We start from the raw sequence: 14353 nt of genomic DNA on the forward strand, positions 1-14353 counted from the left end.
TGATGGGAGAGGGGTCAGCGAAGTGGGAGCCGACTAGACCAGAGGACATAAGCTGCTGTTGTATATTGTTTTAGCTGTTAGATTGTTGGAAGGGCGACTGCCCAGATATCGCCTGGGAGTATTGCACTGTTGGTATCAACATCCGGGGATGCACTGAGAATGATGATCAGCCTATGACCTGACGGGGTATACCTTGGGACACAACCGGCTACGGCACACCTAATGCAACGTACCATGTTTGTACCAATTATATATCGATCCCTACCTACAAGATTTATGTAACAATGCTATTCGATGATGTATGGTGTAATGTGGGGTTTTACCTGCAACGAAAACTCTAATAAACAGATTTCTAAATAAATGAGGTATGTAAAAAGTGTGTGTAAAAAGTGTGTGTAATGGGTATGTGTAGCGAAGATACTCTCGTGCAATGATGAAAACAGATCTTCGTGAGAGCGTAAGTACAAAAGGACAGTTTGTGGAAACTCTTTAAAACCCCTTTGTAGGCAAACAGCAATTGTTAGTAAAAGTAAGAACCACGGAGGAGGAGCTTAGCGCGTGATCAAGATGGCCGCGTGAGCCTAGAGCTCCCGAGACCCTCGCTCCCTCCGGCATCTATCCTGACTATTATCCTGTACTTGATGCTCGGACTATTGGAGGGGAGCTGCTGCTGAGGCGGGAGCTGCTGTCCGGGTCGAAATCGCCCACCGGAGACCGAAGTTATACCGCCTGGAAGTTTGGGGCCTACTCCCCGCACGGTGCCCGGGACTTGCGTTGGCACAGTGCCCGTGCCCTAATTGAACAGCGGCCTGGTTGGGGACGGGTCGGCGGAGGGGAGGTGATTTCACTTTCGCTTTCGCCTTCCGGTCTCCAGGGCGCCCGGGACGGGGCGTGCGCGGCGCCAGCCACTGGTGGCATGCCTATTTACCCTGTACGGGCCAAGAGATTGTCTACATGGCAGATTGCGATGTCGACCAAATCGGACGCCGAAAAGCAGAAGCCCAAGAACACCAGGCGGGGCATCTACACCCAGACTAATAACATGGACCGCTATGCCCATCAGAGGGGGTCCCCGGGCGGATCGGGCCCGACGTCGGAAGCCTCGAAGGACGCGGCATCCCCCTCCACAGAATTAACCCTGCAGGACATCATGGGGGCCATCGAAGGGATGAAGTCCTCGATTGGGCAGCAATTTGAGACCCTGGCACAAAAAGTAGATGCCATATCGATTGATGTCAATCTGGTTCGGGCTGACCTTGGGAAAACTAATGAGCGAGTTCAGTCCTTGGACCTCAAGACTGCCGGCCTCCTGGGCGATGTCTCCGGCCTTCAGCAGGAAGTCTGTACTCTCCGGACAGCAAATGATCACTTCGCCCGCCGGTTGGAAGACTTCGAAGGCCGTGCAAGGCGCAACAACGTGCGCATCATTGGGGTCCCGGAAAATTCGGAGGAGCAGTCGGTGGACCTGTTCGTGGAGGACCTGGTGGTGAACCATCTGGCACCCAAAGGCCTTAGCAAGTTCTTTACCGTCGAACGGGCCCATAGAGTTCCTGGCGGGAGGCCCAAGGTGGGGGCCCCACCAAGGCCGATTGTCGCCAGGATCTTTAACTTCAGGGATCGAGATGCCATTCTACAAGCATCGCGGATGGCCGGCCCGCTGCCATTCCAGAACACTACTGTAAGCTTCTATCCGGACTTCACCCAGATGGTGCAGAAGCAGCGGCAAGGCTTCATGGCGGTCAAGAGAAGACTACGTGAGATGGGACTAAAATATGCCATGCTTTTTCCGGCAAGGTTGCGGGTGGTGTTCGAAGAGCGAACTTTCTTTTTTGAGTCACCCGACATGGTCGGAGACTGGCTGGACACTCTGCCCCAAGGACGGCCTGGCGTGGAATGCTCTGGTGGCGCAGATGGTGGTGGTGACGAACATTGAACCAGGACTTAAGTATCATGACTCCGGTCCCTCCGGGAGGTTGATAGTCCGGGGGGTGGCGGGGGCAGTAGGGGAGCTTTTTCCTCCTCCGGGGTTCTTTCCGTAGACTAGTTTCTATAAGGGGCGACAGGCACACTGCAAGTTGGGGGGCACTTTAGAGCTTACGCAGGGGTGCAGGGTGGGGGGTGGGTGGGGTTTGTTGTTGGGGTTGTTGTTGTTTTTGGTTCTGCAAGGCGTCAAGATGCAAGCTCCTGTGACTCGGGTCGGGTTCCACGCGGGTGGTGGTGGTCTCCTTACATGTTGGGATGGGGGGTAGGGGCCTCAAAATACTCAGTTGGAATGTAAATGGCCTGGGGGATCGTATTAAGCGTGGGATTGTCCTGCAATTTCTGAAGAGATGTGCCCCTGATATTGTCCTCTTGCAAGAGACGCATTTGATTGGTAACACGTGCTATGCACTCAATCGTAAAGGTTATAAATTTGTTGCACATTCCGGGTTCTCCTCGGGTTCCAGAGGGGCGGGTATACTAGTCAGGTCCTCTCTGCCATTTGAGGTTGACTCCACTACTGTAGACGATAGGGGGCGCTTCGCGGCAGTAGCGGGACGGTGGGAGGGCAGGACGCTGGTCCTGGTGTCGGTTTATGTCCCCCCTGCACTGCAGCCCTCTACACTAGCGGACTTAGAGAGGACATTACTGGATCTCCCAGAGGGAATGTTGGTGGTGGGTGGTGACTTTAATGCGGTCGGCTCAGGCCTGCTTGACAGGCACCCGCAGAGGATTTCGGGGGGGCTCAGAAGTGGCTCCCTGATTTCATAGATACCCTAGGGCTGGTTGATTGTTGGAGACTGTTGCATCCCACACAACGACAGTACACTTTCCACTCAGGTGCGCATGGCAGTCTCTCCAGAATTGATTATGTCCTTACTCTGGCCGCGCACGCTTCCCTTGTCTCTGAGGCCAGGCACATGGCACGAGGTATTTCTGACCATTCTCCGGTGTGGATCTGTATGGATGTTGTCAGAGGAGTGGGTGGTAGGGTGGCCCCAATTAACCCGTGGCATCTTAGAGACCCTGTGACTCGTAGTGAGGTACTTAAGGCGATCGACCGTTATTTTCAAGAAAACCTCGGTTCGGTCACGTCGGCGGTGTCCTTGTGGGAAGCATTCAAAACAGTGATTAGGGGTGAGGCCCTCTCCTTGATAACAGCGGCCAAGCGTCGGAGAGACGCGAAGGTCGCCCAGCTTGAGGCGGAGATCGCAGACCTAGAGTTGGCCCTGGAGGGGGAGGTTACGGCGGAGGCGCTGCACAAACTGAGCCTTAAACAATCGGAGTACAGGGCCCTCGTGACTGACGCAGCCAAGGCTCTGAGTAGGGAACAGCGGGGCCGTCTGTACGACGTCGGGGACAAGGCCGGGAAGTTGATCGCGTGGCTAGATAAGAAGGAGAGGGTCAATCGAGTTGTGCCGGACCTAGTGACGGAGGATGGCGTCACGGTCACGGAGCCGGACGGCATAGTCCAGTGCTTTGCGGATCACTTCCGCACGGTCTATACATCCGTGTCGGACAGGCCAGTGGAGGATTCATGTGCACTCCTCCGCGGTCTCGCCCTGCCTTGCCTCTCCGACGTGGACAGGGACGATCTTGATGGCGACATCACGGTTGATGAGATTGCGGGGGCGATCCGTTCTTTGCGCCCGGGCAAGGCCTCGGGCCCGAATGGTCTGCCCATTGAGCTCTACAAACTCCGGCCGGACAAGATCGCTCCGCATTTACGAGCCATGTTTGTGGAGGCGCGGGAGACGGGTTGCCTCCCGCTCGACCAGCGCCTGGCAACGATCGTGGCCATCCATAAAGACGGCAAGCCTAGAAACAGGTGCAGTTCATACAGGCCGATCTCGCTCCTTAATGCTGAGCCGAAGATCCTTGCCAAAATCCTCGCAAACCGGCTAGTCAGGGTGGTCGGTGACCTGATCCACCCCGACCAATCGGGATTCATCCCGCATCGTAATACTGCGCTGAATCTTAGGCGCATTCATGGTGTGATCGCACGGGTCGGGACGATGCGGGAACCGGCCATGGTGGCTGCGCTCGACGCAACGATGGCATTCGACACGGTTGAGTGGGCATACTTGTGGGCCGCGCTCGCGAAGTTCGGCTTCGGGCCCGGATTTGTGGGCTGGGTGAGGCTCTTATACGAAGGACCTCTCGCAAAAGTTGCAGTTAACGGGAGGGCCTCCAGTCCCTTCGACTTGGGAAGGGGTACCAGGCAGGGTTGTCCCCTCTCGCCGCTGTTGTTCGCTCTCGCCCTTGAGCCGCTAGCGGCATGGATACGGTGGCACCCAGACGTGAGGGGGATTCGCTGGTCCCCCGACCACGAGGACCGCATTTCCCTCTATGCCGACGACATTCTGCTCTATCTCACCTCACCCCGGAAGTCCCTTATAGTAGTCTGCGACATCTTGACTTCCTTCGGGAGGAACTCGGGGCTCACCATCAACTGGGGTAAGTCATATCTGTACGCCCTGTGTGGAGACGTTCCGGTTCCCCCGCGGAATTGCCCGATCCAGATCGCCCGGGAGGGTTTTCTGTATCTTGGGATCTATATTTCGGCCGACCCCACGGTACGGTATGAGCGAAACCTGCTCCCTCCGTTGGCGCGCCTGCGGCGGGACGTGGCAGGCTGGAGGCGGCTGCCGCTCTCCCTCCTCGGCCGTGCGGCGCTATTTAAAATGATGTCTCTTCCCCGCTTTCTCTATGCCCTGCAGAACACCCAGGAGCTGGTTCCGGCCAGTTATTTTCGGGAGGTTGAGAGTCTACAGCGTTCGCTGCTGTGGGACGGCCGCCCGCGTATAGCGATAGCAAAATTAACTCTCCCTTGGTACGACGGGGGTATCGCGCTTCCCGACATCCGGAGATACTATTGGGCCTCCCAACTGAGCGCGATCAATCACGGAGTCTACGGTCCTGCGCTTAGCCCCGGCTTTGCTATGGACCGGTGGTTGCTGCGGGGTGGTGGCTACTATAGAGCGCTTTATTCGAGGCCCCCAGTTGGGTCTCTCACGGGGCCGACCGGGGTGGCGGTGCACGTGTGGAAGACAGTCACGAACTCCCTGGGGTGGAAGGATAGACTCACACTGGCCACTCCGTTGTTTGACTCGGACCTGCGGGGGAAACTCTGGCATTCTAAGGGTTTCGACAAATGGGACCTGATTGGTATCTCCAGGGTGGGGGACATGCTTGCCAAGGGACGGATTAAGTCATTTGAAGAGCTGCAGACGGAATATGTGCTCGAGGGCACGGAATACTTCCGGTACGCGCAGGTGCGCCATGCGCTGCAGTCGGTCCTCGTCGAGGGGGAGAAGGTGCCTGAATCCTCTCCGCTGGAGGACCGGATCTTGGACGGCCACGTGCCGGAGAGCACAATCTCTCTCATTTACAAGAAACTGGTGAACGTTCGTACCGATCTCCTCCTGGGGGTGCGGGACCAGTGGACTAGAGACGGTCTTGAGCTGGACGATGAGGACTGGCAGTACGCTGTCTCCTCCCCGAAAGAGGTTGCCATCCCCGCCAGGCTGCGGCTGGTCCAGCTTAAGGTACTCCACAGAGTCTATGTTACTGGCCCCCGGTTGGTCCACATGGGTTTCTCCGAGGACGGGCTGTGTAAGAGGGGCTGCGGGATGGTGGGCACCTTTCTGCACATTATATGGGAGTGTGGTGTGATTGCGGAATTGTGGAAGCGGATTCACGTTGTGATGCAGGAGGTCACGGGTATTGTGTTGCACTCAGAGGCGCGGCGCTGTCTTTTGAACGTGTGGGGCCCTACAGACCACGATGCTGCGCAGACTCAATGGGTGACCCTTGGTAATATGGTGGCCAAGCGGGATATCGCAAGATTGTGGGGATCCCCTAACCCGCCCACCCTGGATGCATGGAAGGACAACATGGACTGGTGCATGTTTCGGGAGAAAACGGTGTATTGTGCACGGGGGAGGCCCAAGAAATGGCATAAGGTGTGGGGAGGTTGGAACCAGTATAGGGGGTACATCTGCTTGCCTCCTGCCACTGACCCACCAGAGGAGCACCTTTCCCCCTAGCCCCACTTCCGACTTGAGTTTTGCAGATGAAATCTGATAGAATGTTAGTGCCTCTGCCTCTCCCTCCCCCTCCACACTTGAGGGCTGATCTGATGTTGGATATGGGGCCGCCTCATCGGTGGGAACTGACGCGAACACATGAAGTATATTGCCTTGCTTGTTATGTTTTACTTTTAAAATTGAAACCTTGTTCCTCTCCTGCATGAAAGCTATAGAAGACTGCACATGTTGATTGACGAGCTGCCGAACCTCCGGGTTGTCGGCTGAATAGCTGTGTATCTGAAATATCCGAATAAAGGTTTAAAAAAAAAAAAAAAAAAAGTAAGAACCACGCATAGCAGGTGTGTGTGGTGACAATGTGTAGCTATAAGTATGTGTGCATATGCGTCCAAGTAAAATCTGAAGTATGTGTAATAAGTGTGTGAGAAGGTAATACAAAAACTTGTGCAATATGTGTAGTGAGGTTGTCTACCCATCTGCAACAAACGCATGCAGACTAGTCACTTTGTGTTGCCACTTAATGAGAGAGGCAAATTTGTGGATAGTGACCTATATGTGTACAGGCATCATTCGTGCATATGAAGTCATGACTGGTACAGGCATAGGAGCATGAGTATTTACCTTAAAGAGGACACCATCCTTAACTATCCTATTTGTTAATACATGACATTCTTGGTTATTGATGGCAATTGTTGGTAAAAACAGTTATTATTAATTAAGAGATGGTCAACACCTTACCGGTGTGAGATAGACATATGTTGAGGTAAGAGGTGTCTGGAGACATAGTCTTACATGTTATCAGGTAACATACGTTCTGTTAGAGACAGGTTCAGGAATAGTCATCAAATTCAAGAGCTAGAACGGTCGTGGACGGTAGTAGGGTTCGAGTCCTTGGGAACCGAAGTATCCATTTGCATTTCACCTTTCTCGTCTAGCAACTAGTTGAGCATGGCTGGATCCGTGAATACGTGAGGGATGCCTTCTGAGATAATCCTGAATTTTGCTGGAGCCATGAATGAACCTTGTATACCAGCAGTTTTCATTTTAGGACGTAGGTTTATGAAACCTTTGTGTGTTTCAACAGTCAACTTTGAGCAGTCCTGATAGATGAAAAGTTTTGTACCTTTCCATAGTATGTGGTTGTGCTTCCTCATGTGGTTCAAGATGATATCTACATGTTGATATCTTAGTGGTTTGCATGCTATGGGTCGGGGTGCTTTGTGGTTAGGAGATAACCGTGTTGGGACCCTGTGGGCCCTGCCAAATTCCAGATCCTTGTCAAATTTTAAATTGGTTGCCTGGGTGAACCATTTCTCTAGAAAGGCAATGCAGGAGTGGGCTGAATCTTTTTCACCTTCTGGAATTCCAAAAATACGTAGGTTGCCATGCCTGTTCCTGTCTTATAATTCGGATATATCTTAAGCAAAAGAACGGAAAGCGTTACTGAGATTTTGAATGGTCTTTTTCATTATATTCCCGTTGTCTTTCAGGTGGCTGATCCTGTTTTCCACCTCTGCAGTTCTGGAGCTTGTTTCCTTCATATCTTGACGAATGGCTGCGATTTCATTTTGCATGATGTCAGTATTTGTTTTTGACGATTTAGCCAAGTCGTGAACATCCGCAAGTTTTTTTAGGATAATTTCCATTGTCGAGTTAATGTCTTGTTTTGCTTTTACTGGAGAGTCTAGGTGCGGAGGGTCCGCTTTCACTCTTTTTAGTGAAAGTTTATTGTCCTTTTCCGCAATTTTTGACTGCTGCTGTGAAACTGAAGAGGTTAGAGGTGTGAACAACTGAGGATGATACTACAGATGAGCGAGATAGCACTGGAATTACACTGAGGTTGCATTGAGATTGTGTTGTATTAGATCACCCTAAAATGGCACCGGGTAAGCCGAGCTAGATTCATTTTATTTTTTGTACTGGTGCTTTCATGTGCAGCCCAAATCTGTTGAGCTAGTAATTTTGCGACTCAGGCACTTACTAGTTTCAATGAGCAGATCGGTGACTTGTAGATGCCATTGGGAGTTATCATATACTTTTAACAGGTTGCTGTGCAGTAGTTGTACATGAGTAGAGACCTGGTTAACCATATTAAGTGCAGACTGTTTATTTAGATAAACTCTGGCATGGGCACCATCTTAGAGTCAGGCATCAAGGACAGGCGCTCAGAAAGTTGACCAGGAGTACAGGCAGAAATACAGGCAGAAATACAGGAGTAGGGTCTTGTTCAAGTTTTTGACCACCAGTCCACGCCGACCAATTCAGATACTAAGGAGCAGTGAGACAGGAGAGTGGTGTGACAAACTGTTTGGCCCAGGACAGTTAGCCTTCCACCATTTTGAGGACAGATCATTATAAGGAGCTGACTGGTAGAGAGCAGATATTACACCATCACCATCACTATATCCGACCAGGTCTAATGCATGTCTTCCATAAGAACTGTGATGTAGATTTGGGCATTTCTTTTCAACAAGCAGCAATTGATGATCACATTGATGTTCACATTGATTCTAAATACTTGTGGCTGCTGTTTTAAGGTCAGGCAACCGGAACAAGCTTCTCGGTGATTAGCACTTGTAATCCCTTACAAAAATTACAACGATAGTCAAATATGCACAGCGTTTGCCCATTGTGTAGATTGATGTGGATTAGTTCCTTAATAGTGTCTTTTAGCATATCGAGTTGAGAAAAAAATTGACGAGCGTTGTTAATCAGCCGCCATTTTAGGTTCGGGCATCCGAATTGACAGGCCTCTGGTAAGCTCCACCAAATTCATTAAAGGTGATTTAGCGCAGAAAACAGGGTCAGGAGCGCTGCTTATTAAAAATGTATACTCTTGGTGCAGATTAGAGGGCTCCGCGCTGCAGTATGAGGGAGCCTGGGAGCCACGTGGGTTGCCTCCCTCGCGGCCCTACCTCCAGTGAAGATCAGGGGCCGTTTGTAATCTGCCAGAATCCTCCAGTTCTAGGCACTGTGCTCAGGCCAGGTGGTGCCTCTTAACATTCTTGTTACGGGACCTCTTCATCCAAGAGGCTGCATCCCAAAACACCGCTGATATTCGGAACAGCATGTTCCTCCAGAGCGGAGCCGAACACTCACGCCGCCATCTTCCTCTGCATCCAAACCACTCCCCCCAGAAACCTAATTATCAATAAAAAAATGGTTTGGTAGCCACGCAATTAAGAAGTTCGGCGGCCAAAATGCTGCATGCCAGTGAGCCGCACGTAGCAAAACAAGCATACACAACACAAGCAAGCATTGGTCAATGCATGAAAAGTATACTGCACCCAAGACAACTTGCAATGTTGACCACAATTCCCCATCCCAAGCGAGGCCTATGGCAATGCCACCTCCGGAATGGAATTTCTTCCTGGATATTTTAAGATGGCTCAGGAAAACATTCGGCACTCTTGGTTAGACAGGCATGTTGTAGAACAAACTGTTCTCCGGGAAGGAAGGCCTGCCTTCTTTGCGTCATAGGGCGGGTGGATGAAGAGCCTTTGGGGGTTTGCATTTTACAATACTAGTGAAGAAAAAACAAAGGGAAGGCGGACAACGGGAGGGGGGTAAGAGCATGGAGAACATGGACAACAGAAGGGGGTGGGAGGATGGAGAACAGGGACAACGGGAGGGGGCGGGAACAAAAGAAACGCTGACAACAGAGGGTGTGGGAGGATGGAGAACATGGACAACGGGAGAGGGGCGGGAACTAAGTAAAACACAACAGGAAACCAAAAAAATAGCAAACATTCCATGTAACAACCAAGTAAAGGGGCCAGTAGGCCATGGGAGGATACAAATGATGACATGGCCATACTAAGGAGGGACTCACAAGCCTATTAAGAAAGCAGACGCCAGCATTTACGAAGGGTAAAGACACGAGCCAATGAAAAATGTGGGTGGGGCTTCTCCTCCGTACTCTACCTACAACAGATCACCAGAGCAGCGCTTTCCTGCTGGTTCTGGCACCACCTAAAAATACATAACATGCAAGTCCCTTTTTGCTTTATAAATATATATATATTTTTATAAATAGGATAACTGCTTATGAAGTAACCGACTCAGGTCCATTAAAGCATGTCTCACGCAGGAAGATTGATTATAAGAGAATGAGATGTTATTTTTCTATTACTTAAGGGGTGTTAAATCTGTACAGCAGTAGTGTTGTTCTGTTTTTCAATTAGGTATTTCTCTGCAGGACCAGTTCTTCTTGTGCAAACGAAGAAACTGGTGTCAGATTACAATCACACTCACTCACTTTCCCAAGTGACTGAACTGTACCCTAGATATTTATAAAATAGGCTATAGCAATATGATGAACTGGCAGAAAAGAAGGACCACACTCATTTGTTTCTTAATATTTTTATTAATACAGTGTTCTGCTTTTATTCAATCCCCATTCGCTTTTTTAATGGTTTTAATATCTTTACCAGCCTTTGGTTGAGATGAACCTCAAAGACAGAGAGGTTTGTACATCTAATTCACGCTCAGCCTGTGCACGACTATGTTTTAAACATGATTTCTTCTCATGGTTGAGGTTAAGGGGTGGCCCATCGACCGGTGCCGATGGTTTGCAGTTGGTCAAAACCAACTAAGCTATCTCTGCCATGAATAAAACTCTTGCTCTACAATTTGCCAGAGCCTTTCTTTCCCCGGATCCTCACAAGCATTGAATTGAAAATAGCAGCCCATTCTGCTAACCACAGCCTTGGGTGCTGATTTAGATTTTGTGGGTATGAACATTCATTGGTTTAGAAAAAAGATTATACTGAAATATTGTCCTACCACAAAATTTAGTTAGGAAAAGCATCAAGGCCAATCAATACTGTCTCAATATTACTGGTGGTGCCATTCAGCAGCTTCTTTCCCTGTACAACTTGGATTATGTATGCATGACAACGTTTGCTTTTTAATGTTAGACATCATCTCCATATCTCTTCTCAGAATCTGTTTGGTCTTTGTCTTGATGCTTTGCGAGTGCAGTGCTGAGTATAGATGGCCAATTGGTTTAAAAATCACTGCAGATGTCACAACCTGTAAATGTGAAGTCATTACAGTGTGGTTCTCACTTGACTGGACGGTGCACTGCATTACTTAAAAGTTTAATATCCTACACAAGGTGCTGCTAAGATAACATCTGGCGGCCATCTTGGAGCGGGGCCCTTTGTTATTAAAGTTAGCAATACTCTTTAAGCAATATTGATATGTTCAAAGCAAACATTTCTTATGTATTGAAGTCACTTATTCGATTGATAGTTGTTGCTCACATGGATTTCTGCCAAGCAATTCTTTTATGCAGGTTTGTAAATACTCAACACAATTGCTTAAGCTGCCTTTTATTTTTCTGCATATCTGAACCAGTACTAAAGATGGCAGAAGTCTTGGTTATTCCACAGTCAGAGGTCTGTAGTACAAGTGACTCTGAATATGAATTTTGAGAATTAGAGAAATGCAATTCCTGGGTCCAAATGTGTCATCCTACTCAGCGGCGGGTATGCTTTATCTGCTTCCCTCTGTCGACTCATTAGGGCAGTGGCAGAAAGCCGAGCCCGTCTTCCTTTAGCCTTTCTTGCAGCCAAGGGAGCACTTTGAATAGATTAGTGTGGAAGTCCCTGGATTCAGGCTTTGCACGTAGTTTCCTTATGTTATTTATGCATAGGTTTGTCACACCCCAGCTGATCACTCCAACCTAAAGGAAAAAAAATATGTATTCAGTTTTGTTACTCTGAAAGCAAGCATGTTATTATGGCCCTGTAGTAAATCTTCCAACACCACATGAGTTAGTGCAAGCAGTGAAATTCAAGGGAGGAATACAAAAGATATATTAGAGGCCGTTCAGAAGCTCAAAAAAGTAGTGATGTGTGATGTTGATAAAGACATTCTTTGGGAAAATGGGGTTCCCCAATTTGCTGGTGTAATTTCCAAGAAAAACATAAGGCAGCTGTGTCCAACGTTTGTTCAAAATGTTTTAGGCACTTGGAAGACAACAACATTTATAAACAAAGGAGAGACATTTAATCCTTTCTTTAGAGTAGAATGTTTTCATTTATTTTGGGGCAGAAGGTGTAACCTTGGACATTAGGTAGACTTTTAATTTAGCCTTTAGATTTTTCTAAGGAGGACTGAGAAGGTTTGCACACTTTCTCTATTGCGAAGAGCCCCATACAGATTCACTGATGCATTTGCCGCCTAGCTTGCCTAAGCTCTTTAAGGACTTCTTTTGGTGGATGATTAGTTTTTCTTCACCTTTGTTTGGCTGTGGCTTTTAGATCATTTTCCTACTGTTCAATTGGTTTCCACCAAAACCACAGAAAACACAAAGTAGGCCCCCTTCTGAGTCTATAGAATTGTTTTCAAGAAAAATGGTTTCGCTTTTGGACATGCCTTCATGTAGACATGACAGCAGGAGAAATGACTGAAAGACTAGAATGACTTTCAAAATCATGACTTTAGGCTGAGCAAAAGTTCATCACTATATGTTCCACAGGTTGGTCTCTTGATGGGGCATTCATTTGTTTCGTTGGTCCATCAAGGTCCATCAAGTGCAAACATACATTAGTGTTAGTTCAGCGATGGAATGGCTATATTCAGTTGTTCTACCAAATATAAATTTAGCTCGCCATTGCCCTCCGCTTGATAGGTCACAATTGTTTCTTTATTGGTCTGTACTACAATGCCTTGTCACACTGCTTTTACTCAATCCAATATGAGTCTGAGGGTCAGGACACTTTAGCTTTCCAACAAGCCCAGACACAGAGCAACAAAAGAAAATTCTGAATGTGAGCACATCTTTAGACTGTTCACCGCATTGGGTAAGGTTTGGCAAGTGGGGTTTCTTTTTAGGTAAGTAGGCTTCAACGTAAGCCCTCTGAGTGATTAGGCTATTCCTGGAAGATATTTTGTTTTAGTTTTGTTTAATGTTTCCTGATGTATTTGTCTTCCAGGGGAAGCTCCTCCCCGTGCAGATCCTTGATGCCTCTCCAGCTTTTACATTCAGCCCATGAGAGAGCTACATTTGGAGTTTTGGAGGACAGCTTTGTTAGTAAAGTAAATGTAAATGTAGTTGAGCTTATATAGCGCACAGCTACCCACAGTGGGTTTCCCGGCGCTTGCTTAGGGAACCCGTCCTGGTATTCCCCTGTGAGATAGCAGGGTATCCACAAGGTGAAAGTCAGGCATCCCGCCGCGAGGGGCCGTTGTGGAGATTAAGCAAGCTATTGCCCAGAGTCGCAGAGTGTGAACCCGTGAGTCGAGGAGGCACCGGGGTGAGAATTATCGAGTCCGTGGAATTTTTAGCCCAAGACCCGTCGAGGCGGGGAATTGAACCCTGGTCCAGGACCGATCTCAGCTTCAGGGTCGGCTGCCTCTAACCCATGAGCCACACTTCTCCACAACAGTAATGCAGGCTTATTTGAAGATGCACCTGAGGCGCTGGAGGGAGACAATGTAGCTATATGAGAACTGGTGAAATGTAGCGAAAGTGCTGAGACACTGATATCAGTCAGGTCAACATGGTATGCAGACATTAACTGTGCCATCCAACTCTTGAATAGGCCCATCAGAGAACCCTTAACAGCTGTCTCTTCTGGACAAGATGACAGTTTTCTACTAATGCACAGCTTGGCTTCAGGGTTGTAGGAAGTTGTGTCTCAGAAAACAGATATTGAACATTTTCATTGTCTTTAATGAATAGCCCCAGAGCGGGATACTTCTAACCGCAGATTTCTCACCTACTGAATATCCCGGACACCAGACTGGATCCAGAAACTTTTCTGTATCTCTTTTATGTAACTATAGGGTGCTTGCTCCTTTGGGGGCAATGCTACAGTCACATCACCGGAGCCATAAAGCACCCACCCTGACATAGCTTCAGCAGTTTTCTTTTTATCCAGAGCAATATGACAAGTATCCAGAGCTTCTCTCTTGGAAATTTATCATTTTAAAGTTTGACATGAGATATGTCCATGTGCTTGGGGTCGAGGCACTACTCAAGGTCATGCGACGAGTGTGTCTTCATACACCCAAAGGGCATAAAGGAGTACAAAGTCAGAATATGGTCAACACCAAGCGTCAAGCTCTGCAGCGGTCACACTCTGAGTTGATGTCTCCCTCTGGATCCTGCTCCTCTCATCCAGCAAATTCCACTCAGAAGAGTAGGGTTGAAGACGACTTGCCAAAACGCTGTTCACAGTTTAGAGGTTTGTCACTTCAACACACTCTACCATCTTTGGAGTCAACCACGGAGCCAGAACAGATGGTGGTTGATGTCTTCCAAAAAGCCTCCATCTGCAGAGCCATAGTAAAAGTCCCATACTAGTTCCTCT

The 14353-nt window shown here is 48.8% G+C and overlaps 1 protein-coding gene across 1 annotated transcript in view; it reads right to left on the minus strand.

The window, feature by feature from the left end:
* Positions 1-10375: 10375 nt before the first annotated feature.
* Positions 10376-14353, minus strand: part of LOC146869715 (complement factor B-like) — a 315575-nt gene continuing 311597 nt past the window's right edge. The window contains exon 18 of the mRNA XM_085613166.1: positions 10376-11718. Coding sequence (XP_085469292.1) covers positions 11554-11718 — 165 coding nt within the window. The 3' untranslated portion in view covers positions 10376-11553. The remainder of the gene's footprint in view (positions 11719-14353) is intronic.

The sequence above is a fragment of the Triturus cristatus genome, chromosome 1_1 (genome assembly GCF_964204655.1).
Source record: "Triturus cristatus chromosome 1_1, aTriCri1.1, whole genome shotgun sequence".
NCBI lineage: Eukaryota > Metazoa > Chordata > Amphibia > Caudata > Salamandridae > Triturus > Triturus cristatus.